Below are 25,603 nucleotides of genomic sequence, written 5' to 3' on the forward strand. Positions count from 1 at the left end.
CCCAGTGGCCTGAGACAAACGGCGAGTCGGGGCCGTCTCTGCCCCCCTGATGGACAGCCCGGCTGGCCAATGACAGCGCAAAGCTGCCGGCGGGAGGCGAAATCTCCGCCTGACGGGCAGTCGAGCTGCCCAATCAGGCGAGGCGGGAAAGGGAGCTGATTCTGGAAGCCATTACGCCAGTGTCGCAGGGTGGAGGCCGTTGAGCGGGGTTTGCTGGGTGGTTGCGGTACGCAATTTGCGTATCGTTGGCTGTGCCAAGGGGGGAGCGGGGGGGGGGGACGGACACCTCCGGGCCCTGAGGGGCCTCGGGGCCCCCCTGTTGTCCCCGGTCCCGGGGGGTGAGCAGGCCTGGGGGGGCCCTGCTGCCCCTCGGCCCGGCCAGGCCTCCCCCAGGGTCCCCTGGGCCCGGCCAGGCCCCCCCACCCCCCCTTGGCCTGCAGGTGTCCCCCAGTGTCCCCTCCTCGGTGCCCCCCCCAATGGCCATGGCGTCCCCCCCAGCGCCCCCAGCCAAGAAGCGGAAGATGAACTTCTCAGAGCGGGAGGTGGAGATCATCGTGGAGGAGCTGGAGCGAGGCAAGCACCTCCTCATCAACCACTTCAATGCAGGCGTGCCCCTGGCTGCCAAGGCCGCCGCCTGGCACGACATCCTGCGCCGCGTCAATGCCGTCGCCACCTGCCACCGTGAGCTGCCCGAGGTCAAGAAGAAATGGTCTGACCTCAAGACTGAGGTGCGACGCAAAGTGGCCCAAGTCCGGGCTGCCATGGAAGGGGGAGGCGAGAGCCAGAACGGCAACGGCAATGGGACGGAGAGCGAAGACCCGACGGGCACCGCCACCGCCCCAGTTATCCTCACCCCCATGCAGCAACGCATCTGCAACCTCCTGGGAGAAGCCACCATCATCAGTTTGCCGAGTGGGGACTGCAGCGCGGGTGACGGGACTGAGATACCCATCACCGCCTCGGCCACCACAGTCACCCTGACGCAGAGTGAGTCTCGCACTGGCTGAAGAGGCTCCGTGATGAGTTCGGAAGGTCACAGGGGGGGCCCTGACACCCACCTGCAAGGAGGCCCTGAGGCCTGTGCGGGGAAAGCCCCAGCAAAAAGAACCCCCCCCCGAGTCTCTGTAATGAAAATGCCATTCACAGAGTGTTCTCGTGCTGTGGGGAGCGGCTGCGAGATATGCACTGCACGTACTGAAAGTCAGCTTTGATAGCCAGGCTCAGCCTTAAGAACAAGGGAAGCCGGTATCCTTTGCATCTTGCGGATTGTTCAGTCCCCGTCTCTGGGAATAAAAGCAGGGGGAGAAACATTCCCGAGACTGATTTCCCAGTCTGCCCCAAAGAGCAGCTGTCCTCTGACAAGGGCCGTTCTGGGCCTTGTCTTAGCCCTCATGTCAGTTGGGTAATTCCACTTGGAAAGGTTTTTCTGAACTGGAGGTTGAGAAATGGTTTTTGTCTAGACAGATAAGGCATGCCCCATTGCTTTGGACTGTACAGCCTAGACGGAAGCTCAGATGAGGGTGGAGTAGACTTAAATAGGTCATTTTGTGCATTGCTGTTCATTGTATGTTATCTCACTGAACAGGCAGTATTCCTGTGATATTCACTGAATAGACCCAGAGATAAAAATCCCTGTATCACAGCTACTTCTTACCCCCTTTTTGTCCTTTGTTCTCAGTTCCTGCAGAGACAACCTACCACAGTCTGGAGGACGGGGTCGTGGAGTACTGCACAACAGAAGCCCCCACCACAGTCACGGCTGAAGCACCCTTGGAGATGATGGCGCATCAACATGAAGTGTCTGCGAAACCCCAGGAGCTGAAAAGCCGAATTGCCCTGAACTCAGCCAAGCTCTTGCAGGAACAGCGGGTGACCAACTTGCACGTGAAGGAGATCGCCCAGCACCTGGAGCAGCAGAATGACTTGCTTCAGATGATCCGTCGCTCTCAGGAGGTGCAGGCATGTGCTCAGGAGCGACAGGCACAAGCCATGGAAGGAACACAGGCGGCACTGAGTGCCCTCATCCAGGTCCTCCGCCCCATGATTAAGGACTTCCGTCGATTTTTGCAGAGCAATACACCCAGTCCGTCGGTCACCAGTGACCCCAGCCAGACGGGGCAGCAAGATGGCATGATCCAGTGAAAGAAACAGTGATGGGACATCTTTCTTGGAAAAAACCTGCCCGTGCTGCTGGTGGATGCAGGGAGCAAGGGGTGCTAGCTCTTGTTGATGTGAAATGGCTCGCCTTGGAGTCTTGCTGAGCCTAAACAGCTTTCTTTCTCTGCTAATCTCATGCTAATCTGCCTATTCAGACTCATTATATGGAGCCATAGCAGGATGTGTAATAAACCAGGAACTTAACGTTGGTTGCTTTAGTTCCTCAAACAATAGATTTATTAAAAAAAAAAAGACAGTTATTTTTTTATTTCTGTTTGGAAAGAACTCTCCTAAGTATGACACCGTTCTCTTTCTCTCTCAAGATCTATAGCCTTTAACTGACTTCTAACATGGAGAGTCTTGTTCCGATATCACAGTACTGCAGCTGCCAAGGTACAGTTATCGTAAACGGTAGTGAATGCATTTCTGTCTCTTGCTGAAAGCATTTACTGGAAACGTGGTGCCGGATGTGGTACAACCTTCTCTCTGCACCAAGAGTTATGGATAGTGCTCTTGCAGCGTAACATCCTGCCCATGCAGACCAGCACCAAGCCTACATACAGTTTAAATCTCACCCACATGCCCTGAGGATATAAATGGGATTAAAATAGTGCATTGACCTCATGTTCTACTTGTGTGCAGTCATGAAATTTCACTATCAACTTGGCAGATGTGATGAAAATTTCGTGTCTTGGTTACCAGATGCTGTCCTGGGATATGTATCGGAAGCAATGTATTGCCTGTCTCAGCATAGCTAATACACAAGGGCCTGGATGAGTTTCGCTCAGGTGGGTGTAACAGGTGAAACTCCATCTCTGTCTCATCTGCATAGTTTGTCACCTCCATAATACCTTCATCCATCAAAGCAGACCTGGACTACAGAGCTTCAGCCACGCAGTAATTCCCAAGAGTCTACTTTTAGGTGCGCGTTAGCCACTGATTTAATTGAGTTTTGGTTCTGCTGGTGGCGGTGGTCTTTGTTCTGTGCTTGTTAGGAGCTGGAAGCGGGTACAGCCGTTCTTTGTTAGTCTGCTTGCTGGCTTCCAGTGGCGTGCTGAGGAACGGGTCTGAGGTTCACCTCACAACTTCCTTACCATTATACAGGGTAAACCAACAAAGCGGCCACTTTTCTCTTCTTTGAGGTGCTCAGGCTGTGGGGCTTGGTCCTCGATGAGAAAGCTACATTTCACAGGATGGTGAGCGTGATTCTCGCAGACTTGCAGTATTTCATAAACATTTAGATGAAAAGCTCCACTTGTACATGTATGGAAGCAAACTTAAAAAAAAAAAAGAAGGAAGCATAACTCCTCTTCTCCCCATACCTTACAAAATGTTTTACATTTAACGGGCTTGTTGCTTGCCAGATATTGTTTTGAAATGGAACTTTTTCAGAGCTGGTATTTGCTTGCTGTTAAGTCTCCATTAGGGCTGAGAAGTGTTGAGCAACAACTGATGAGGGAGTGAATTTGCACAATCAAATTAAACCTTTACGCAGCCTATTATGGGGGGATGCTGGTGGGGGACCCCTGGTTAGAGCAGTAGGTGAAGAGGTCACCACTGCCTGTTTCTCGCCTTTACTCATCTCCTCTCATTTGCAAATCTGATGGGGGAGAAAAGGACAGCACGGTGAGAAGGGTTTGGTCCTTGGAAGACTCCTGACCCCTTGTCACTGACATCTCTATGCTGAGTCAGGGCCACATCAGCTGCGTCTTCCCACCTTGTCCGGCATCTCGCCGCGTGAGTAACACTCGCCTGACTCTTCCTCTCAGACTTCATGGAATCAAATCAATTGCTCAATTGACATTTCTTTTTGAAGTGAAAACGATGTCATATGTGTTGGTTTACCTCATTTGTGTAATGATCTTTCCTTTACAAATATGAATTTTAATTAAAAAAAGAGGTTTTTGGTAAACAGGCTGTTTAAATTCATCGTCATGCTCCTGGGCAAAAATGAGTTTATGACAACAAGTTTGCAACACAGAATCCAAAGAAAGCTGTGAACAGCCACGTGCCACAATAGCTTTTTCTCTTGTTCCTGAACGTTGTGGTCTTGTATTTACATAATTATGGTCTTTTTTTCAAATAACAGCTTTTACAGCCTTACCTTGGAGCACTGGTTATTTCACTCTGTATGACAGATTACCAAAGTACACTAATCTCCCAGCTGCTCAGAAGATGCCACAATAGCCTAAAATGATGGATGAAGTACCAGCCTTTGGCTTTAAATTGCAGTATGCATTTTTTCAGTGACTAAGCACGTAAGCTCTGTTACTGTTTCATAGGAGTAAATGTGTTGCTCTTGGAACCACCTATTTTTCTTGGCTTTTCAGGATAAATATAGAGCTTAGTCAAGCCAGCAGCATTCAGGTGCAAGTTCCGCATACACATTTTTGTCTCATTAAAAAGATGTAGCAATATTTTAAATACAGGGTGAGCACTGTGATGAGGGGCTTGGTCATTGCTCACGACGAGGTCATCAGACTTGGGGAGGGAAAGAGAAAAATGTCCCTTAAAGTCAAAACCAGGAGGGAAGAGGTAAACAGGGCACTTACAGAGTGAATGTATACACGGGGTGTTCAGCTGAACAGGGACCTGGTGCCCAGAGAGAACAAAAGCTGAGGAGTAACACCAATATATGTTCATTTGTGCTCATCTACTGTTCTTTTTGTACTTAGAGATTTGTGTTCAGCATCCAAAGCAGGAAAGAGCCGCATGGGGATGTTCTGCCACAGGGTGGTGAGGTGAGGGGCGAGGGCGAGCAGCTGGGCAGCGAGTGGCATCCTTCGTACCTGCTGGAGGAAGAGAAGTTTGGTGGTGGACTCTTGGTGGGTCAGAAGATGAACTTTGCAGCAATTAGAGGCAGCAGCCAAGCTGCCTGCAGCACCATTAAGCTGCTTCAGGAGCAAAACTCTGGTTGTGATGTGTGCGGCTCAGGCACGGCTTTCCAGGAGATGGCACTGCGCAACGGGGCAAGGCGCGGGGACCCTGCACTGCAGCAAGGTACTGCCCGTGTCCGGCTCTGGCAGACCCAGAGATGACCCTCGTCATCCACACCTTCTGTGATCCTGCTCACTCCTCTCACTGATGAATCTTTTCAAGACTGACAGCCTGGAGAGGAAGAAATTCAATGGACAGAGCTCAGGGGATGAGGAACGCCTGTAGCCCTAGGAAAGTCGCAATGCTTGGGAACACAAACCGGGTCCCTCTGCTTCCCGCAAACATGGGCAGAGGACACGGAGATGTCAGGAGCTTGTGGCACTCTTTGGGGTGAGTTCACTGCGGAAGCAAACAGGTAGGCACAAAATAAAAAAAACTCACAAATTCTTGTAGGCAAAGGGACAGGTTTTAAGGTTTTTATGAGACACAAAAATATGTCAGTATCCCATGAGTACAGTGTGCTGCCATAGCTACATCGCAGTGCTGGGAGTGGATCCCTGCTGAGGGACAGAATGATATCATCTGCATACTCACTTAAATTACCTTTACCTCCTCCAGCATGTTTTTAAAGTTCGTCAAGCCTGTTTTGACAAAGCACTCTTCTGGGGTTTTGTGTGTTTTTTTTCCTGTTGCCATCTGCGAGGTTATTGCCAGCAGGTACTGTCAGCACAAGTGTGGCCTGCTAAATATGAAAATTGAAGCATTTAAGATTCTTTTGTCTTTCTTGAAAGCATCTGAAGAGAAGCTTCACACAAACGATCAGCACAGCTTCCAGGCTGTGTTTTGCGAGCAGGAATGAAGCCTGCATTGCCTGTGAACTGAGCTCACCAGCCCTGGGGTCCCAGCCCTGCAAGGGAGAAGTCAAGGGAGAAGCCCAGCCCCAGCAGGGACAGTTTGTTACCTCTACTGCCTGGGATCCCAAATTAGAGGTTGCCATGTCAAATGGGAACCACAGACTTACAGTTTTGGGGTAACAGCAGCATTTGTGGGGCTGCAGGCAGGAGAACGGAACCAGTGGGAGAGCCCATGGCCAGCAGGTCTCTTGTCCAGCAGAGCGCTGAAGGCAACACCTGGCATACAGAGCCAGGATAACGCTCAATAAACACAACAAGCCTCAAGGCAAAGCGGGTTCCAGTCTGCAGATTTGGGAAGGGGCAAACCAGCTCCCGTTCCGCCCATAGGCCTCCCAGAAAGAAGCAGCGGAGAGTCCTGCCGCACCTTCCCAGGACACACTGGAGCAGATATGGAAACCGGTAAACAAAAAAAAGCCAGGCAGCTGGATTTTCAGGTCTGGCTACATGTTTGGGGAAAGGAATCCACCGACTCCAGATTCCTGTGCTCCCTTTGTCTCTGCCGATAACAGGATCCCCCAGGAGCCCACCATGCAGGTGCGTCCTTTGCACATCCAACAGGAAACCCAGCCTGGCACAGAAAGTGAAACAGTTCTGGCCTTTACGATAATGACTTCAGTTAAATATGGAACTAGTGAAAAACACGAGCAGATCAAAGTAGCGCTCACAGCCTGTTATTAAATTAAGCCAAGAAGACGCAAGCATGGAATAACTCCATAGGATAATGCTACGGAATGGGGAGAGGTACTCATTCCCCTCACAGGGTTTCCAGTAGCCTGCACGCTGCAGATGGGGCTCACGCTGCTGCCATCTCCTGCCCTGGGGGGGCTGCACCCCTGCCCCATTTTGGGAGCCCCCCAGCCTGGGTCTGGCCCCCCAGCCCTGGGGAAGGCACCCAGCGCGGTGCCCAGCCCCTCAGAGCCCGTGTTTGTCCACCAGCAGCGCAAAAAACATCTTTACAGCATAAAGTGTCGTGTGATAATCTTTTCTTCTTGGATGATGAGGCTGAAAGCTCATTAAAGCTATTTTAACAGAGGTTACAGGTGTAACAGAGGAGAGCCATTACTGTGTTTACGCTGTTGCAGCAACATGTATAATTTAGTTTTCAAACTTTAATCATTTGGCTGCTAGGACAAATGAATTAGCGTGATGATGTTTTCCAGAGGAAGACGCTGATGATGTAGTTTACAGGGTTTGATGTATCTGGGATGCCCCTGGGATAAGAGATAGGATTTGATGGCTCACCAAATGCATTACAGAACGTATCTCGCTTCACCTCGCTGAGTTTTATACCTTCTGAATTTATCTTGCCTTGTTTCTACCCGGCTGCTTTATCTCGGTCCTCGAAGTGGGGAGGGAAGAGGCAAGAAAAGCCATCTCTGTTCCTGCTCACTCGCAGTCTCAAGGATGAGCAGAGCAGAGAGATCCCAGCTCCTGGCCGGTGAGACACACCTCCAGTGACAGCAGAGGTGAGGCCCAGACTTAACTGCAGAGCCCAAACTGATAAATTACCCCAGACTGATAAGACAATGCCCTGAGACAGCAAAAGTTGAGGAAGTGGCGGTGGCACTGGGGAGCGGCATCAGGAGAGGCTTAGGTCAGGGAGAGCATGGGGCAGGGATGTGGCTGAGGCTCATGGAGCAGAGGTGAGGTGGGCACAGCGGGGGTGAGACTGTAGAAGAGAAACCAACAGCATTTGGGTCAGGGGTAAGCGGAATCAATATATATCAGAGCGCCCTGTTCACACACACAGCCCCTTAGTGAATGGATTGGACCTGGATCGGAAAATCATATAAAGCCAGCAGGATGGCAGATAGATGGAGAGACCCTATGGCCACATCCCCTCCGCAGTGCCTCCGTGGGGCTCAGACTCACCCACACTGACACCTTTCCCAGCAGGGCACACGTTCAGAGGAGCACTGTCCCTTTAAAAAATGTGAATTTCTTCAGAAATAATTATGCAGCACAAACACAGAAAAATCAACAGGGTGAATTTCAAACTAATAAAGATTTAATCTCCAAGTCATGAGACTGCGTTTGTTAGGAAAATATACATACCCCTGAGAATCGAGCTACGGTTGCTGTATTACACACTGTTCAGCAGTTCACTGGGCATTTTTCCAAATCCGTTTATTTTTAACATCAGTCACATTATTCAATTAATTATAAAAACACTGAGGTTTTCAAGAGATGTTTCTGATAAAACTGCAGAGTAAATATGCGTGAGAACAGCAAGGATTAAAATCAATGTAAACCTTAGCATTTGGGGCTGTTGCTATAAACAAAAGAAGTCCTCCAAGGAGGTTATTTATCAGAGTGAATCATACCAGATAACACACAGCCGCCTCCCACACCACAAACAGAAAGATCGTTTGTCCTTTACCTAGTGATGGAAGTGAAAGATCGACACGTCTGTCAGTGCTCAGGGAATGAGAAGTGTGAGGGACTGGGCTGGATTCTTCAGATGCTTCCAGCATTCGAGCACCCCAGCTTGGCAAATATTAAATATTGAGCAGGCTGAGCTCTTCCCAATAAACTGAGAAACAGCGAGAAGAAAACCCAGCCCATCTCTAGCAATGTCTCAAAGCCTTGAAAACACCAGATATCAACTGATGGAACAATTCAAGCCCTGCCTTTAAAAGTAGCCCCCACAAACCCTGCTGCATGGGAAGACTGATATTCCTGCGTTGGTTTCACTGTACCAATACAAAATGTTTTCCCAACCCAAAGTCTATGTACCTGCTTAACCTGGTAAGCAAGAATCATAACAACACATTTGGCTTAATCCAGTTTTTAACTTTTATCGAATTATGTTGCTGTGTACGTTTCCTAGCAAACTTTTTTTTTTTAAAGACTCACATTGTGGTAGAATTATTTGATATCTCTGATATTGTCTGCATAGATGGCAAAGATTAAAGGCAAGGAGTCTGGGCATCAAAGCCTGGCAAAGAGAACAAGGACTTGCAGGCTTTCATCCAAGCTTTGCCAGACATGCAAATCAGCCTTGGGAAAAGTCCCTCCCATATAAGCCTCAACTTCTCTGCCACAGGGACTCTTAGGCACATCCCAAACTTTAAAAAATAGGCAAATCACGTTGATGATTGCAGACTCCTTCAGGACAAGGAGAGACATTTTGTTCTGCTTGCCCTTAAACGATGGAATCCTGCCTAACCAGGGATCCCAGCCACAGCACAGGACATGGCAGCAGCACATAATAACAGGGAGCCATTTTGATGAAAAGATGGGTGTAAGTAGTTGCCACATCTCACACAGGGAGGGAGAGACTCCAGCTCCCAGCCCTGCCTTGCGCTGCCCGCGGGGGTGTGCCGAGCCAGGGCCTCCCTCCCGCTGCAGGACAGCCAGCCCAGGCGCTGCTGGTCAGCCTGACCCACGGCCCGCTGTGTGGTACCTGGAGGCGCAGGATTGAAGACAGGGTGGCCACACCACTGAAGAGCAGCGTGCCCACAGCGCACGGGACATACCCGTCGGAAGGGATGTCACAGGGAGCTGCTTGGGCAGAAGGCAACGGGACAAGGGCAGGGCAAAGGGTCCTGGCTGTCAAGGGTCTGCGTTGAAGAGGACGCAGAGACCACACCTGTCGGAGCTGCCTCTCCCATCACCTCAGGCAGGGACACCTCAACACCTCCAGGGGCCGAGGCCTGCCATGCCCTCAGGCAGCCCGCTCCAGCCCCACACACTCCAGTGCCAGTTCGGGGCTGCTCGGCCTGCGGAGGGGCTAGAGGCCACAGAGAAGCGGGAAGGCGCTAAAGACGCCACAACCCGGCAGCAACCCAACTGCCTAGACCGCCCTCCCACCGCTCTCCCCGCTGAGGCCGTCGCAGACCCCCGACTCCCCGCCCACCCCCTCAGCCAGGAGGCGGGCCTTGCTCGAACCGACAGCCTCCGCCTCCAACCCCCGCGCCTTCTTCCCCGCCCCCGTGCCGGACCAACCAATAAAAGCCTTTCTGTGCTCCTCCCGCCTCCTTGCTGCTGGCCCAATCGGGCGGTGCCGCTCTCGCGCTCCCTTCCCCCCTCCCCGGGGAGGAGGGCGGTGGAGGTGGGTTACGTAGTGTCGGATTGGTATTCCCGAAGAGCAGCGGTGGCGTTGCTTTGCCTTGTGGCTGCCTGCGCCGGTGGCGTAGCGGCCGCAGTTGGCGTAGTGCTAGCAGAGGAGGCTGTGGTGGGGAGCAGCGGTGGCTGTGGCGGCCGTGTGAGGAGAGGGCAGGAGGTGCGAGCAGGGACCGGACCGGGCCGGGACCGGGCCGCAGGTCGGTGGAGGGGGCCGAGAAGCGGGCTGAGATCTCCCGACGGTCAGCTCGTGATTGGGGGGCCGGGAGGGGGCTGAGACCTGGCTGCAGCTTGGTGCCTGGGCTGGGAGGGGGGCAGAGACCTGGCTGCAGCTTGGTGCATGGTTCGTGGGGCCAGAGCTGGGCTGCGGCCCAGTGCATGGCCGCTGGGGCTGGGAAAGGGGCTGAGACCTGGCTGCAGTTCACTCTGTGGTTCACAGGGCTGGGAGGCAGGCTGAGACCTGGCCATCGCTCAGTGCATGGCTCAGAAAGTGAGCTGAGACCTTACCGCAGCTTAGTGTGTGGCCCAGGGGTACCAGTGGACGGGCGGTGACCTCACCGCAGTCCAGTGCGTGGTCCACACGGCCCAGAGGTGGGCTGAGACCTGTCTGCATCTCGGTGCATGATCTGGGGGCGCTGGAAGGCAGGCTGAGACCTGGCTGCAGCTCAGTGCAGGGGCAAGTATGGCTCATGGTAGGGTCCAGTGGTGCGGAGTAGTCACCAATCTGTCCGCTCACTCTGCTCTGAGGTGACCGCAGAAGAGCGGGGCCTCTGTGGAGGTGCCCAGGCCCCGGTGCAGTGGGCAGAGCCGGCTGGATTCACCCGGTGCCACCTGAGCGGGAGAGGGGCTCTAACTGCACACCCATGCAGGCAGCAGGAGCTCTGCCTGCCTTGGTTTGCCATCATTAATTCTCAGTATCAGTGAGGATTGTTTACTGCCCAGCGTTCATAACCTCGTCCCCTTTAGATGCTAATCTTGGTCTCCCTGGCTTAGGTGTTGCGTAAATGTGTAATGAAATTACTGTCTCCAGCCCCAAAACTGAACTGTGGGGCATGGCTTGGTGTGGACCTGGTGCCGGGGAAAGGCAGCATATTCAGTGGGCCTGTCTGTTGGACAGGCGGATGACCTGATTCGGTTGTTACGCTGCGTAATCTGGAGCAGACTGCTTTTTTTTTTCCCCTCTGTGCTGCTTTCTCCATTTATAAGATACAGGTGCTAATGCTTAGGGCTGGTTGGAAAAATAGAAAAGAAACAGATTTTTGCATTTCTTGAGACAGCTTTGCTCATTCTTGTTAGACTACATGTTAGATGACTCTTGCTCTGTAAACTGCTTCTGAAGATGATGGGTGAAAATAGAGCAGATTTTTATTAGCTGCTTTGCAAAACAAAAATTACGAGGGGGATGACAACAGTGAAGCTTGCTCTAGGCAAAAAAGGGAGAGAGGATGTTGGGGCCAGGCTAATTGGGGCCATACCTCTTAAGACTGGTATGAGTCTGGGCTGAATATTACCCATCCAAACAGGTTTTAGAGGAGGAGGAGGAGCCTGAGACTGTCTGGGACTAATTTACTCATTTCCCTCCCAAAGGCTGACCCAAAGACCTGTATCAAGGAATTGCACAAGAGGAGGAGACAGAAACTGGAAGCTCTCTGAATGTGCTGCCTGAAGACTTACGGCTTCTTTGGAGACTCAAGATGACTTCCCAGGAGAGATGCCTTCTGGAGGGGTTGTGCTGAAGACGGAGCACGGCAGCCTCTAACTGGGACAGCTCCGGCTGGTCTGGAGCTGAGACCAACTTCTCTCCCTCCCTTTTCCCTTGGAGATGTTGCAGAGATTTAATCTGACCTCTTCCTCCTCACCTGAAGCCTGCCGTGGCAATGATCCCACAGCCAGATCCGACCACCAAAGAGAAGAGAATTGTGCATTTGAAGCTGGGCCATCGTTGTAACTGAACTGGAATTTACTCCCTGCTTGCGCTCCTGGGACGAGTGCTGTTCCTCTGCTTGTCTGTGTGTGTTTTGAGCCGCTCCTCCCTGATCTTGTTTGGAATTCCTGGGCTTTCCACGCTGAACTTGCCCATGGCTTTCCTGATGAAGAAGAAGAAATTCAAGTTTCAGACAAGTTTCACTCTAGAAGAGCTGACTGCTGTCCCCTTTGTGAATGGGGTTCTGTTCTGCAAAATCAGGCTGCTAGATGGAGGAGACTTTGCTAGCTTATCTACCAGGTAAGAAGCTGCTTGCAGACTTGCTTCTTGGCCATGCTTTTTTCCCTGGTTATTCTTCACTTGAGCAGTTTAGCATATGGCTACCACTTGCCTACCCCCGATGGGATTTTAATAGTTCTGTTGTAGGGCCCCACATGCCACATCATTCTCTGGAGCAGTGGAAGGACGTAGCTGGAGAGCTCAGAACCTGGGTGGTGTTGGCTGATCGGAGCTGGACTGAATTTTTCAGGGTTGTGGGGCAGGAGCGCAAGGTCACTCTCCTGAGAGAGACAGGGGTTTGTGGATTAAATCCTCTTCCCCCCCCCGCCCCCCCAACACCTTGCCTATGTTCTCACACGCTATTTTAGACCCTGTGCTATGTTGCTTTCATGCCCAACTTGAAACTCAGCTCTGTAGAAAACTGTATCTAAGCAAATCAACTCTCCCCGACTTTGCTCTCCCTGTTTGCTTCCGAGTTACTGTTCTTGGTAAGAGTGGAAGTAACTTGCTTTGCATTGCAAATTGCTGTGCAAGGAAAAACTGCTGCCTGGAGTCAAAGTCAAAGTTGTCAGTGTTGAAGACAGTTTATCTCCTTGAACTAATGCCATTGCATCTCCAAGTTTATAGCTGCAGTATTTTCTTTTTAATGTGGTCCGTCATATTGGTATCGTTCTGCTGCACGTGTTGTAAGGTTGTTCTGCCATCTCTTATTGGCATTTCTCTGACTCCTTCAGGCAGGTCTGTCCCCACTCCTGCTACTAATTGCTAATAAAAACTTGCTTTGTTTCCAACTATGCACGTAGATTATCACCAGCAGTATGCAAACACGAATTCCATAACGGCCCGGACTTGCTTGCTTTCTGCCTCAAGATGTGAAGGAAGCCTTCAGTGGCTTTCAGAACTTGTTTTTTTGCTTTCCTGAGTGACTGCTCAGTTTTAAAGGTATGGGATTAGTTTGTGCGAGCTGTTAACTGCTTTATCCCAGAGCTAAAGCCTGGTTTGGTCTGGTTTTCCTCTTTGTGGTGCTGCACACTGAGCCTTCTCATCTCAGGAGAGAAGACTTTATTGGGCAAGCATAAAGCATTTCTGTCTTGCAAATAGAAGTGGTAGGGCATTGATCAAAGCTTGGTTTTAATTCCAGAGGCATAGTGCAAACTCATCTGAAGCCCACAGAAGTCATGGGCGTGGAACACCTCCAAAAATGGACTTTGAATTAATTTCTCTTTTGAAGAAAATCTATCAAAAGAGCTTTTCCTTACAGTGTTCTCCCCTGAGGCTAGATCCTTGGGTTTGGTGGAAGCAGCTTATCTAAGGAATTCAAACAGTATGTGAACTTGGAAAGAAATTAACCCCTCTGCTTCCTGGAGTCATAATAAAATGAGCTGAACTGGAGGGTGTCTCAGGAAAAGCCTGTGCTGAGGCATGTCGATCTCCCTCTCCTTTTCGTCCCTGAAAGGAGCTTTGAGGAGCCATTGCCGGGGTTTGCTGATGCTGCCAGCCGTTTGGGTTGCATTGGGTTGTTTTCTGAGCTGGCTGGGGTTCAGCAGTTCGCTCAGCACGGTGCATTGCAGATGTGTTCCAGCAGCAAAATGATCTGTAATTTAAACCAAACACATACATTACTCTCAACCAGCTTGATTGCTTATAAACGAGCAAAGGGGAAGTAGGCTGTTGGGTTTGCCGCCTTTCCCCTAACCTGTCTGTACCCTAACTGAAAGCACATGGAGACCTGTTCCTGCTTGAAAAGTTATGGGTCTCAGTAGTATTGAGTCATTTGACCTTCTCCAAATATTTTCCCCTATTACAGTTAGAGAAACTTCAGGAGGGATGAATTTCCAGGAATGGTGAGGAGAAGAGTTACCGTGCGGAGAGGCTCCTGGATCATGCCTTGGCTCTGCCCTATACTCCTCTAGTCATTTCCATGACCTTTTTGATACTCTTTGGATCGGGGAAAAGATTAAAGGGAAGGAGGTGCTGTGTCCATATTGTGTTAGAAGTCTGTACATTATTTAGTGATTGTTTCTCTGAAATCAACCACTTCCAAAACCAGTTGTGTTTAGAGTTGTAATGTCTGTCAGGTCATCTTATGCGAGCTGCTCATGTAAAAAGTCTGGTGTTTGCTCTGCAATCGATTTGGGCTTCTTCTGTGGTCTGTGGCAATAGAAGATATGCAGCCATGATCGCGCAGACCAGTAGCTCTTTCTGCCCGTGAGTTTTCTGCGAATTGAGCTGAACAAGGTGTCCCATGACATTTGGAGTCTGTAAACAGGGTGAGGGGGGAAAGGTAGATATAGGAACCCTTCCTAGGACACACTAAATCAGTTTTCTTAAACAAGGATTCTTAATCAAGGATTAAGTGACCTATGATGTGGAAAGAAGAGTGTTGTCTGAGAATATAAGAATCTCCAGAGACAGATTTTTCATGTTATTTACAATAGAGTTACTTGGCAGCTTGTGCATGTCTGTGATGAGAGGTGGGGATATGATATCTCTGAGTTGCTCAGTGGCACCAGGTTAATTTGCCCTGTGAGCGGAGCAGAAGTGGGAGGCTGTCCTGCCAGCTCCCGTTGGCCCGTCCCTGTCCCAAGTCCACTTCAGCCTGGGTTACAGGTCCCTGCTGCAGCCCTGTACTGTGGGTCTGGTGGGACACCCCCTGGGCTGCGAGCGGCTCACACCTCCTCTGCCCGGGCTGGGGCAAAGCAGCCTGGCTGGAGGGGAACCTGTCTGAAATCCATTAAGACTTAACGCTCTTAGGAATTCAAGGCACTCTGGAAAAGGTCCAGGTCCTGTCAGCACACTGGGCTTTGGGGATCTGCCTCTGTTGGGTTTTCTGGTTTGTTTTTTTTTTATTCTTGCAGGCAGGTACCCTTTTTCCACAGTTGCTGTGCTCAGGCCTTGCATTAAACCATGGGTATTTTAGTGACTAAAGTTGCAGCTGTAAATACCTTTTTGCTTCTTCTTTCCCTTCCCTTTGTAAAGTCTCCTTATGCTCTGGTGGGGCTTCTGAGGATAAGACTCACCTGTTTCAGTCTACAGTGCTCTGCGTGAAAGGCATCTATTGTCTGTGGGTTTATCGCCCTCCTGTTGGATTACGGAAGTTGGTCTTCTGAAAATGCATCTGAGCCAGGTGTAGGCCAGGCACATGCTGTATTTCCCTGTGGAGAAGTACCGGTATATTCCTTGAATAGTATTAATCCAGATACTTAAATAGCACAACCATCCGTGAATTCAGTTGCCTCCCAAGTATCTTTAAAAATAGCAGGCACAGAGCAGTAGGGATGTATTCATGGCAACCGTTTTTGTGAAGCAGATGGGCTGCTGCGTTTTGTACCCGTTTGAAGCTTTTTGGGGGGGGCGTGTGTCTTTGTTCCTAGAGAGATGATACGATAAGCTCATCAGGAGGTTTTGGATCCGTGTCTCAGTGCAGGCAAGAGCCTGGATGACCAAATGAGTGCCTAAAGCTCCAGGCTGATGTAGTTTGTACATGTACATCTTTGGGTATTGTAAAAGAGGAAAACTTGATTAAATTCCACCGCCCCCCCCCCCGCTTACAGTGTCAGTTAATGTTGAGTGACAGCCAGATGCTCTTTACCTCGGCGCTGATTGATTTCTGGCAGTGTGTTGGCAGTGAGCATTGCCGGTGCATGATGTGAAGGAAGTGGAAAGCCAGGTGTTATCCACAGACTCCTGACACTTCATCCTACGTTGTTCTGTTAGCGTGCCAATGGCTTTCACTCTGGTATTTCTGGATTTGAAGGAAGGGATTGTACTCTGAAAGCCCCTGGCTGACTCTAGAGGAAAGACTGTTTTGCATGAGTTGAGAAACTTTGAGGGCATTTCCCACCTTCCCTGTTGTCTTCTGAAGCCACTCAGACTGTATTCCCTTTGGGACCATGCCTTTCCAAGCCCATGTGGCATTTCAGCTTGGTTTTCTGATCCTGGCACTCCTGCACCAATTTGAACCAAAGAATATAGTCTTCCACAGCCCAGCAGCTGTTTGCGTGCAGGCTCGATCTGGGCAGGCTGACCCTGTTGGGGTGGTCTGGCCTCCGAGTATTTCAGTGCCGCAGCCTGAACCGAGAATGTTCTTAGCATTGCAATTTTTAATTGAGTAAGTGTGAAAGGCCGTTTCCTGCACTACATGCTTCTTTTTGCCTTTTTTTTTTTGGTGTAAATCTGCATCCAGAAAGCCAAAGTGGACTGAGGTCAGCTTTTGTGTAAGTATGGCTTTGTCATCCTTATGTAGGTACAGACCTAAAGCTACTTGCTTTCCTTGGCTGGCAGGATGCAAGGCATCATTATGTCTTAGTGGTACACACCACTTTTTCACTTCTGTAGGATGTAAGTAAAGGGGGAGAAGCATTGCCCTGCTAACGCGGTGGGTGATTCGGAAACCTTTGTGAAGGGATGTGCAAGTCCTACCAGCTCAGAAATGCAGCTGTGTCTCAGTGTTGAGAGTCGGAAATCAACTAATTTACTGTCTTCACGTAAATAGTCACTGTGCCTGATGTTACAGGATCCTTCAGGTAATTAGTTCCACCACGTTTGGCTCTTTAATACTGGAAAATTATTAACTGTTTGGTTAATCAGAGACTAAAGGTCTGATTCATCCCAGTTGAGATCTAAATCTTCACCACCATCTGCCTTAAAAGAGGTAACTAAATAGTTTCTTCTAGAGTCAGTATCCCCAAGAGGGGAAGAAAACGAGCTGTAGTGAAAGAAAAGGCTGAGTTCTGCCTCTTGATTTGAGGTGGATTGCCAGGGTGTGACAGAGGAAGGAACTTGGTTGTGGCTCTAAACTGGTCTCCCAATTCCATGTTTTAGGGTGATGTGTGCTTGCCTCTATCCTCTGCTAGAGCATGTAACTATAGCCACATGAGCTATAACGTATTAAAAAGTGCTTTTGTTGCAAACATGTCTGAAAACGTAGAGCTTCCCTATGTATAAAGATATTCCTAATATATAGATCGAGAGAGTGAGTTTTAATGCCCCAGAGCAGCTTCACATGCTAACATCTTTCTTTCCTGGCTGCAGCCTCAGGAGCGGGCTGGGGGTGTTAGTGGAGGAGGCATTTGAATACAGCGTCTAGAAAAGATTTGCAATAAGACATAACCTAATTCGAGATAATATTAAGGCATAGTACCTGCACTGCTTGCATTCTGAAACAAATATAGACAAACTAGACAGCAAAGATGAGAAAAAGGGGTTTCATTCCAACAGTCTAGCTAAATGTAGGTGAAAGTTGTGAGAGCAGAAGCTGCGCATGAGGATTAACCTCTGGCAAGTTGAGAGTGGTAGGAAAAGCGCAGAAGTGATACAACATTGCGAGGTCCCTGGCACAAACTGTCTTAAGCTGCGCTTTGAATTTGCAGAGCATTTCTTTCCCCTTTTCTGGGCTCTGGCTGCTACACCTGCAGGGTCCGACAGACCGCGGAGGCTTTGGGGTGGGTTGATTTACTTCATTCTGGACTTGCCTCTTCCTGTCATCGGTCACCGCACTGGAGCCTGTCACAAGACGGGCAGAATTACGTTAAAACTTTCCTGCCACGGGGGCTGTATCCTGTTGAGTAAAGACCAGTCTCTGTTAATGCTCTGACTCCTGTTCCGCCTGCTGTTGCTCAGGCAGGAGCTGCTTTGTTGACCAGAAGCTGTAATCTAAAGCCCTGTAACCGATACGCTGTGTGTACAGCATCAGTAAATATGTGTGGATACAGCCGGCTTTCAGACTTCCCCCTCATCGCCTGTTCTGAGCTGGCATAGCTTTGACAGCTAACTCTTAGCAACAGCCTTATCTGTGTGACTTAAGCAGCCCTTGGCTTAAAAAAATTACTCATTGGAAATTAATGTTCTACTTTGAGACTGAGGCCCTATGGCCCACTTGATTTTAAGGGTGGCAATACTATCAACTCTGGCTGAGGACAAGGGGAGGTAGGAGAGGGTCATCCTCCCCCCGCTTAAGACATGTACTTATTTCTGAAATACAGGGGAAAACCTAAATGGCTTCCAGTCTGTTTATTCTTTGTGCTCTTGAGCCGCCATCAGTGTTGACTCTAGCTTTGGAGCTGTATTTCTGAGGAATTCATGCATGCCTTGGGGAGCCTGTGGTCTCACTGCACAGTGGTTGGTATTTTAATAGGCCATAAGTTGCCAATGGCAAGTTGTTCTGGTACCAGCTTCTAGATAAATGAGGCAGGTACAGATTTATTTCTTATTATTATTTTATTGCAGGAAGCTACAGCTGGTAGTGTTTCGGGAAAGAACCCAGTGTCTCCCTCAGATGAGAAGCCTCCCTCTCTTTCAGGGCAAGCCTGTATGCTTGCGAGCCCAGCAGAGCGGGATGGAGAGCTCTGGCAGCATCCACCTGCCTTTGGCTCTGCAGGGTCTTCTCCGTGCAAGGACAGGCGGATGTGGCTCGGTGTGCAGCCTCCCTTTTTCAAACAGGATATGCTCTGCATCCTCTGTGGGCTGCCAGCTCCGCGCCGGGCTTGCAGCCTGCTCTGAAATGGGTCAGGAATCACTTTGTAGCTGTGACTTATTGTATAATAAAACAGAAGCCTTTAGGAGTGCACTGGACCAACACTTGGAACAGCTTGTTTCTTCTGTAACAGCCTGTGACCTCATATCAGTAATCTGTGCTGTAAAGGTGATTATTTCAGGTGTTATTTCAGGTGGCTGGATGTGTTACCCCACCCCAGTACCAGCTGCTTACCCTGCAGAATGAGCTTTTTTCTTTTTCTTGCAGTTTGTTCATATTATGCCAAGTGCACTTGCTGGGAGAGACCATACACATCGCTATCGTAACTCCGGACTTGGCATCATGATCTCTCTGGTACCATACAGTGGGACTCGGCATCTCATTTTAGTGCCTGGGTTTGAAAGGCACTTCCCACTAGACAAACAGTTGTGCCTGTGTTCACTGGATGAACAGCCTTCTTGTTTGGTGTATTTTTAATCTGATGAGCAAGAAAGGGAATTGTTCTGCGGGATTTGAAATTGCTGATCATCATGGAGGTCATTTTCACATGCTTCTCATGAGTCTCTCATGTAGCTCAATTGAAGGCTGAGATGAGGAAAAGATCAAGGAAATGGGATGGGGTCATGGAGATGAGGAAGAAAACAAAGAGGAAGCACATGAAGACTAGAGGGTTGGAAGGAGGCAAGTGTGGAAGAGACAGGATGTTCTAGATAAGCAATAGCATATACAGTCTGTGTAACGGATACTTTCCCTGTGGATAGAAAGTAGCTGAGCTGGCAAGAGAACAGGATTTTGGCTGAATTTATCATAGCTCATTGGTGAGAGGAGGCCTTGAAGGAGGTCCCGTGTTGTAGTAGGAGATGGGACTGAAGCTAAAAATACTTTTACTGCCGTATGCTGTATTCTGAATAAGAAATGAACCTGGTCTGTTCAGCCTGAAAGTAGTTGAGCATGCTTACATGGGAGGAAGGAAAAGAGTGTATGGATTTACTGGCCTGGGAGGGCTGGAAAGAGACTTACAGAGACCATCACCCCTGCACGTGGTTGGTAACTAGCCTGAAATGTGCTCTCTGAAATAAACAACTAAAGCTAGAAAGCTTTCTTTTGGGATTGCCACTTTCTAGAGCTGCATGTTTGCCTCCATGAGGCAAGTCCCTTCTCTTACCATTCACGTAGAAAATGAAATTTAAGGTCTTGGTTTGTGCCTTTCAGAAATTACCAAACATTATGCTCCGGTCTGGCTTTGCAATGGAAAAGCAGATCAAGGAACTTGGTAATAGGAAACCCTGTGAAAGGGATGTGGCCTCAGGGTTTCAGTTTGGGGTAGTCACCTACCTCCACTTTTGCTTCCAGAATAAAACTTTGTATGAAATGGCTGTGGCAAGATGTTTCGCTAATGGATATTGGGTTAATAATCAACAGAGACTCCCTCAGCCAGCTGCCACATGAAAGACTGGTCAGTACATGCCTGCCTGTGCTCCCACCTGCCAGTGGAGTTTTCATTCCTCCTGAAATGCAAGTGGTGAATGTGAGGAGTACAAAACGGGGAGGCCAGAGTGAACCCTGCCGAAGGTTTCCGACTGCCTTGTTCTGTTTCCAGTCCTTAAGGGATAATCTTGCTCATCAAAATAAAAACGCAAATGGCCAGGAGAGGGGGAAGGAAAAGTTTGTCTGGAAAAACTCAGGCTTAGAGAATTACTTTTTTTCCCCTGCCTTGTATCAGATTCTTTCAGGCTTTATCCATGCTTGAAACAGCAAAGGTGAGGCTGGGTGTGGTATCATTGTTTTCAGTGGATTTTTTGTTCTCAGGTGTATGGGTTGGGGAGAGGATTGCCAGCTTGGTTGTGTTTTCATCATGCTTTTTGTGCTTCTCTTCCTAGTTCCTGTTCTTCCCATCATCGCCTAGGCTGTGCCTGCGTGTCACAGAATATGAGGGAGGAATCTAGGATATTTATAATTCAGCAATCTTTCCAGATCTCTTAATGCTCCGTTGCCCTGAAATGGAGCAATAGTTTTAACGTTCACGCTTTAACGCAGACTTGCTGCACCAGGTCAGCCCCAGCTTGTGCAGTGTCCTGTTTTCAGATGAAGCAATAAGAGCTGTTCAGAGGTAGCCTGCTTGCCTCTGTTACAGATTAATTATGCAGTAACCCCTCTGTAGGAAAGCTCTTTTCCTGGCTTCTGTCAGCGGCCTGTCATGTTTTATCTCATACTTTGGTAACACCAGACAATTGCATCTGCATAAATGCTGAATTCCTTTCAAGTGCAGTGCTGCTCATCTTCTGCCTTCAGTAGCCTGCACTGCTCCTTGCTGCAAGGTAAATTCTGTGTTGCGGAGGAGTGTATTTCCTATAACTGTTTGTTACATTTGCTGCCTTTCTGCTTTCTGAAATACCCTTTTTCTGCTGTACAGGGAGCAGCTGATCATACTCTTGTTTGACCACTGTTCTCTTTAAGATCCGTTTGTGATGTAGGTTTATAGCAATGGCTTTTCACGCTTTCTGTGCAAGTATGTCTTTTCTTTCAAAACAAATCCACGTGCTATCTTCCCTGCAGAAGTGATGCATACACATCTCCAATGTCATTCGCTCTCAGTAGGGGAGGATCAGGGCAACGTGTCTGAATACAGCTGATAGTGACAGCCACAGAGGAGGTAAAAACTCTCTGATCCTCAGAAACCTGCTCCTGGCAGCCCAGCAGTGGGAGCCTGTTCTGACATCTCCCAGGGGCTTAACCAGCACCAACTGCTGTTGCAAAATGCAGAGCGCTCCCATATTCTGCTTTTAACCTTTGTCTGATCAGAGCAAGTTGCATCATAAGTTACTGGTCTTAAAGAATTGCGTTTGTCTAGAGCTGTGGCTCCGGAGGAGCAAAAGCATCTCTAACTGCTGTGTCTCAGACCTCTTTCTCTCCCCTCTCTGGCATAACACTGTATCTGACCCACTCTGGATTCAGGGCAAAAGGGAAAGGAGATTGGGACAGGCAGGGTCTAGAAATCCTAGCCCGTCACCACCAGTATGGTGACGAATCAGGCAGGCAGAAGGCTTTACTCAGCGGCCTCTTCTAATTTGCAAACCTCTTCTGCCGAGTAGCTTTTTTGCTGATAAACCCTAACAGTGACAGATATTGATGGAGGGGACGGAGGTTCAGTGAGACCATGTTTGTTCCTTGTCCTTAAAACCAGTGACCTGGGTTTTGCAGATGAACAGTGCCTTTATAAAGAAACCATCATAAAACACCTGTATCCGTCATGGAATGAAAAAGCTGCTGTTAACATATAAAAGGCTTTCTCCTAGACTATTGTATTGGTTTTGACTAAATGTATACCATATAGGAGTGACTCATAGGGGAACATGTCTGAGCACGGTAGGGTGTTACCTCTTGGGTAACTAAACCTACTTTTAGCACCAGGGTTGACTTCAGGCAGCTTATTTACTGAAGGGCTCTTCAGTGTACTCGAGCCAAATTGCAGTGATGTTACATCACATGGTATTAATGAAATTATTCCAGAAGTGAACTTGGCCTCATGTACAGGTTAATTTGCACTATAAAGACTTCTCTGGTACAGCTATATTGGCAAACTCTCATGGTTGAAACAGGGCTGGTATTGGTAAAAAAAAGTCACTTAACTATTCTGGCATCAGTATGTCTTCACATGCCGTGAATCTGCCTTAGAGGCAAAAAGATTTGTCTTGGTGTACATCACTTGCATCAGGGATGTTGTTCCTAGTTTTGTGTTGATTCCCTTCAGGGTTTTCATTCTCCAGATTTACTATCCCAGCAAAGCCCTGGAATATTGAGTTTACCCATGTCTTGATTTTTTTTTTCCATCATGGAGTGTGTGTGTGTATCTTTTGTGTGTTGACAGGGTAGTTTTATTTTTTCTTTGCATCTTGTTTACCAACATAGCTTTCCAGCATCACGGAGTTGTAGCCATCTCTTGTACCCTGCGTGGTAGGGATGTTATCTCAGTTCTCCGTACTGGAGTTTACATTGCTGTCTTTCTTCGCTAGGAGTTTAAATTTAGTCAGCAAAGGGCAAATCTGGAATCTCTCAGAATGACAGCTAACACTTATGGGATGAAGAAAGTTTATAAATATATCAGTGACGGATAATCGGTGAATCTTCATTTTACACCTATGGTCTGCCAGAAGTGAAACAACTTTCCAAGGTACAATGCTTTACAGATACGTGTAATGCCTCTGAAAGATGGTGGGTTAATCTACCTTAATCTTGTAAACATCTGTACAGAACAAACCTTAGAGATTTTTCTGAAGCGTTTGGGACCTTCTGAAGCTTTAGTTCCTCTGTCTCTTAGAACAACAGGGGAGATTTGAATTGTGACTTGCTTCTTCTGTAACTGAAATCCTTATGAACTTGCTTGTGAGAGGAAAACACTGGTGGTGGGCTTGGCAGCCTGGCACGTGGTTCCCTCTTGGCTAATCCAGCTCCAACGTAGTCTATTAGAACAATAGAAGCAGGAGTTGGTGTGGTGACTCAGTGCATGATCAGAGTTCAAAAAAAAAAGCAAATGCGTCTTTCAGTGTTCAATACGCACGTTATTACAGACTTGTGTTTCAGTAACTGAGTCATCTATCCAGTTATTCTTTTCTTTACACTTAAGAGTTTGGTTGTGCTTTGATTGTGATGTTTTTGCTCCTGGCACACATCCTTGGCCTCTGACCAAAAAGAGCTTGTGCTCTGTAGATGTGGCAAGAAGTCCTTGGATATGTGCTGCTTCGGGTTGGTCTGTCTTCAGCACAGTGTGTAACAGCAGATGTGTTGCAGAGCATTTACAGTTACAGTCCCTTCTTGTCCTTCGTTTTCCTGATGTCCATCTTTTCTTCACTGCTTTGAGATGACAGAATGTGAATTATAAATACCTCCAAGCAGACTGGCTCTGCCGGGCATGTCCTGTCTGTAAAGTGCCATGTACATGTCCCTTGCTGCTCCGTGACTGAGTCTGTTAGAATTATTTCCCCTTGCCTTCTCCCTGCTCCACCCTTACTTACCCTTCCAAAATTTGTCTGACTTGTTCTATAGCTTAAGTTTTAAAGGGTCATTATTCTGTGACTTTCTTTCTCCATTTGGCACAATTTTTATTTCATTATGCAACTTCTGCTGTAGCACTCGGTCACCAGCTGCGTGCTATTTTTTAATAACTTCCATTGTTTCTCATAGTATATTTAACAGAGTTCATGTTAGGAGGAGCTTGAAAGGTTTAAGATTTAGATGGTTAGAATGGCTGGAAATATTTTTTTTCAAAAATAACCGCTAGTGCCCAGTTTTAGAAGCCCTGGGTGTGCTGGAGAGTGCGACTGCAGCAATCTGTAGTATGTGAGATGGACTGCAGTGGAAAGCTGTTGCCTATGGGATGTTCTGCAGGAGGTGCAGGATTTCATGCTTGTCACTCGTAAAAGACACATGTCTGGATGCAGGTGACTGGAGTCCAGACATAACTGAATTACCGCCTTTCAGAGAAGCTGTCAATACACAACTAGGAATGCTGATGCTGGAGGGTTTTTCTACTGGTGATCGACTGCTACCCCCGTTATCCAGTAGGTATTATCACTCCCTGGCTTGTACTGGTGGACTTTTATCAAGATAGATGACTGCCTTGGAGGGAACTGTAATATGCAGTTCAAAAGCTGTGCTTCTATGGAAATAGGCTTCTTCAGGAAAAAAGGTTAAAGCCATAAAAACTCAATCACTTGCCTGCTAGATACCAGCTTGTTCCTTAAGGAGGATTTCGAAGTCATTCGTTGTATTCCATTTTTATTACATGCTCAACTCATGCTTTTTGCTCCAATTCTTTCCTTGCCTGCCTTTCACATACTTGGTGCTGCTGTCGTCATCATCCCCTGTTCCCTGGTGAAACAATCTTGGCTGTTTCTTAGCTTGGTTTCTCAGCTGTGGCTGAAGTTTCTTCCATTAGCTTTTTTTCTTTCCTGTATGGTTGCTGTTAATCCTTTTTCCTGTATTTGTCTCTTCTCCAGTCAAACAGGCACTATGCAGGCTGTGCTGTGAACTGCGTAAGTGGAATCTGGTTTCCTGAGCTGCCTTTCCCCTACTCCTCCTTCCCTGGCAGCTTTTCCCCCACCTCCCCAAGTGCCAGCGAACAGCAGGAGTGGATGGATGTCCATCTCCTGGTGTGAGACAGAACTGGGCAGGCATGGTGAAGCCCTCCAGAAGTGTTGGAGCTTGCCTTGTTCCCTCAGAAAAATGCTGGATCATGTGAATGCCTCATTGTAAAAGCATTAGTATTCAAATTTGGATTTAGAGAGCCCTTATGTATCTCTCCTGTGGTGCAAACGAAGAACTAAATTGATAGGTGTAAGCTGATGCCAAGTGGGAGGTGTGGGTAGGTGTCCTTCTCCACCATGAGCCATTGGTATGGGTTTGCTGGGAATTTAGAAATTAATTGTGAGTAGGTGGTAGATGTGATGACCTTACTGCTGAACCCGTGTTTAAAACACTTGCAGTGAAACATCCAAATAAGACTTGTTTCCAATGACAAAGGCTTGCTTAGTTCTCTTAGTAAGACAGTCTGCATCATCTGTCTCTGAGCCATTTTTCCATCATAACTGCTAATGTCTACTACACAACAACCAGCGCTTGTCAGCTGGAGAATACGGGGTTGTTTGCAGTGGGGGAGACATCCAGCTCTTTGGGCTGGCAGTTGTTCTGGTCCATGATGTAAGCCCAGTCAAAACAGAGTAACTTTATTGTTGAGAGCTATTTGCAGCCCTTTCTGTTCTTCTGCTCAGGGAAGGCAAAACCCTTCCATGCAAATAACTTGCAGTAATGCACTTGTATGCATCCAGGTTAAACTGCCTTGGATTTCCATGCATCATGTATCCAGAGGGTTTTTTATGATCCTGTATGGTGTTCCCCAAGGAATAGGGTGTGTCA

General features: G+C 48.4%; 2 protein-coding genes across 4 annotated transcripts in view; both read left to right on the forward strand.

Annotated features, from left to right (window-relative positions):
* The first annotated feature begins 30 nt into the window (after nucleotides 1-30).
* NAIF1 (nuclear apoptosis inducing factor 1) lies at nucleotides 31-8,169 on the forward strand. 2 transcript variants are annotated; one of them, XR_010073421.1, is made up of 3 exons: nucleotides 31-987; nucleotides 1,679-2,945; nucleotides 4,833-8,169. XR_010073421.1 is itself a non-coding variant. In XM_063353246.1 (2 exons), the coding sequence occupies exons 1-2, from the start codon at nucleotides 477-479 to the stop codon at nucleotides 2,140-2,142; spliced, it is 975 nt and encodes a 324-aa protein (XP_063209316.1). In that variant the 5' UTR covers nucleotides 31-476; the 3' UTR covers nucleotides 2,143-4,816. The 2 variants fall into 2 exon arrangements, 1 of the variants encoding a protein (XP_063209316.1); XM_063353246.1 differs by lacking the exon at nucleotides 4,833-8,169 and having other exon boundaries at nucleotides 1,679-4,816.
* Nucleotides 8,170-10,027: 1,858 nt separating this feature from the next.
* The window catches only part of EEIG1 (estrogen-induced osteoclastogenesis regulator 1), a 37,985-nt gene continuing 22,409 nt past the window's right edge, over nucleotides 10,028-25,603 (forward strand). For both annotated transcript variants that reach the window (XR_010073383.1, XM_063352989.1), the window contains exons 1-2: nucleotides 10,028-10,213; nucleotides 11,601-12,237. Coding sequence is in view for 1 of the 2 variants with exons in the window: in XM_063352989.1 (XP_063209059.1) it covers nucleotides 12,092-12,237 (146 nt within the window). In the remaining variant the exon portion in view is untranslated. The remainder of the gene's footprint in view (nucleotides 10,214-11,600; nucleotides 12,238-25,603) is intronic.

Source organism: Chroicocephalus ridibundus, chromosome 15 (genome assembly GCF_963924245.1).
Source record: "Chroicocephalus ridibundus chromosome 15, bChrRid1.1, whole genome shotgun sequence".
Lineage (NCBI taxonomy): Eukaryota > Metazoa > Chordata > Aves > Charadriiformes > Laridae > Chroicocephalus > Chroicocephalus ridibundus.

Bases quoted from the DNA above. Each gene is read 5' to 3' on its own strand.
- NAIF1 (XM_063353246.1), top strand. From the start codon at position 477: ATGGCCATGGCGTCCCCCCCAGCGCCCCCAGCCAAGAAGCGGAAGATG. The intron at 988-1,678 runs GTGAGTCTCGCA...CTTTGTTCTCAG, and splicing joins CACAGTCACCCTGACGCAGA to TTCCTGCAGAGACAACCTAC.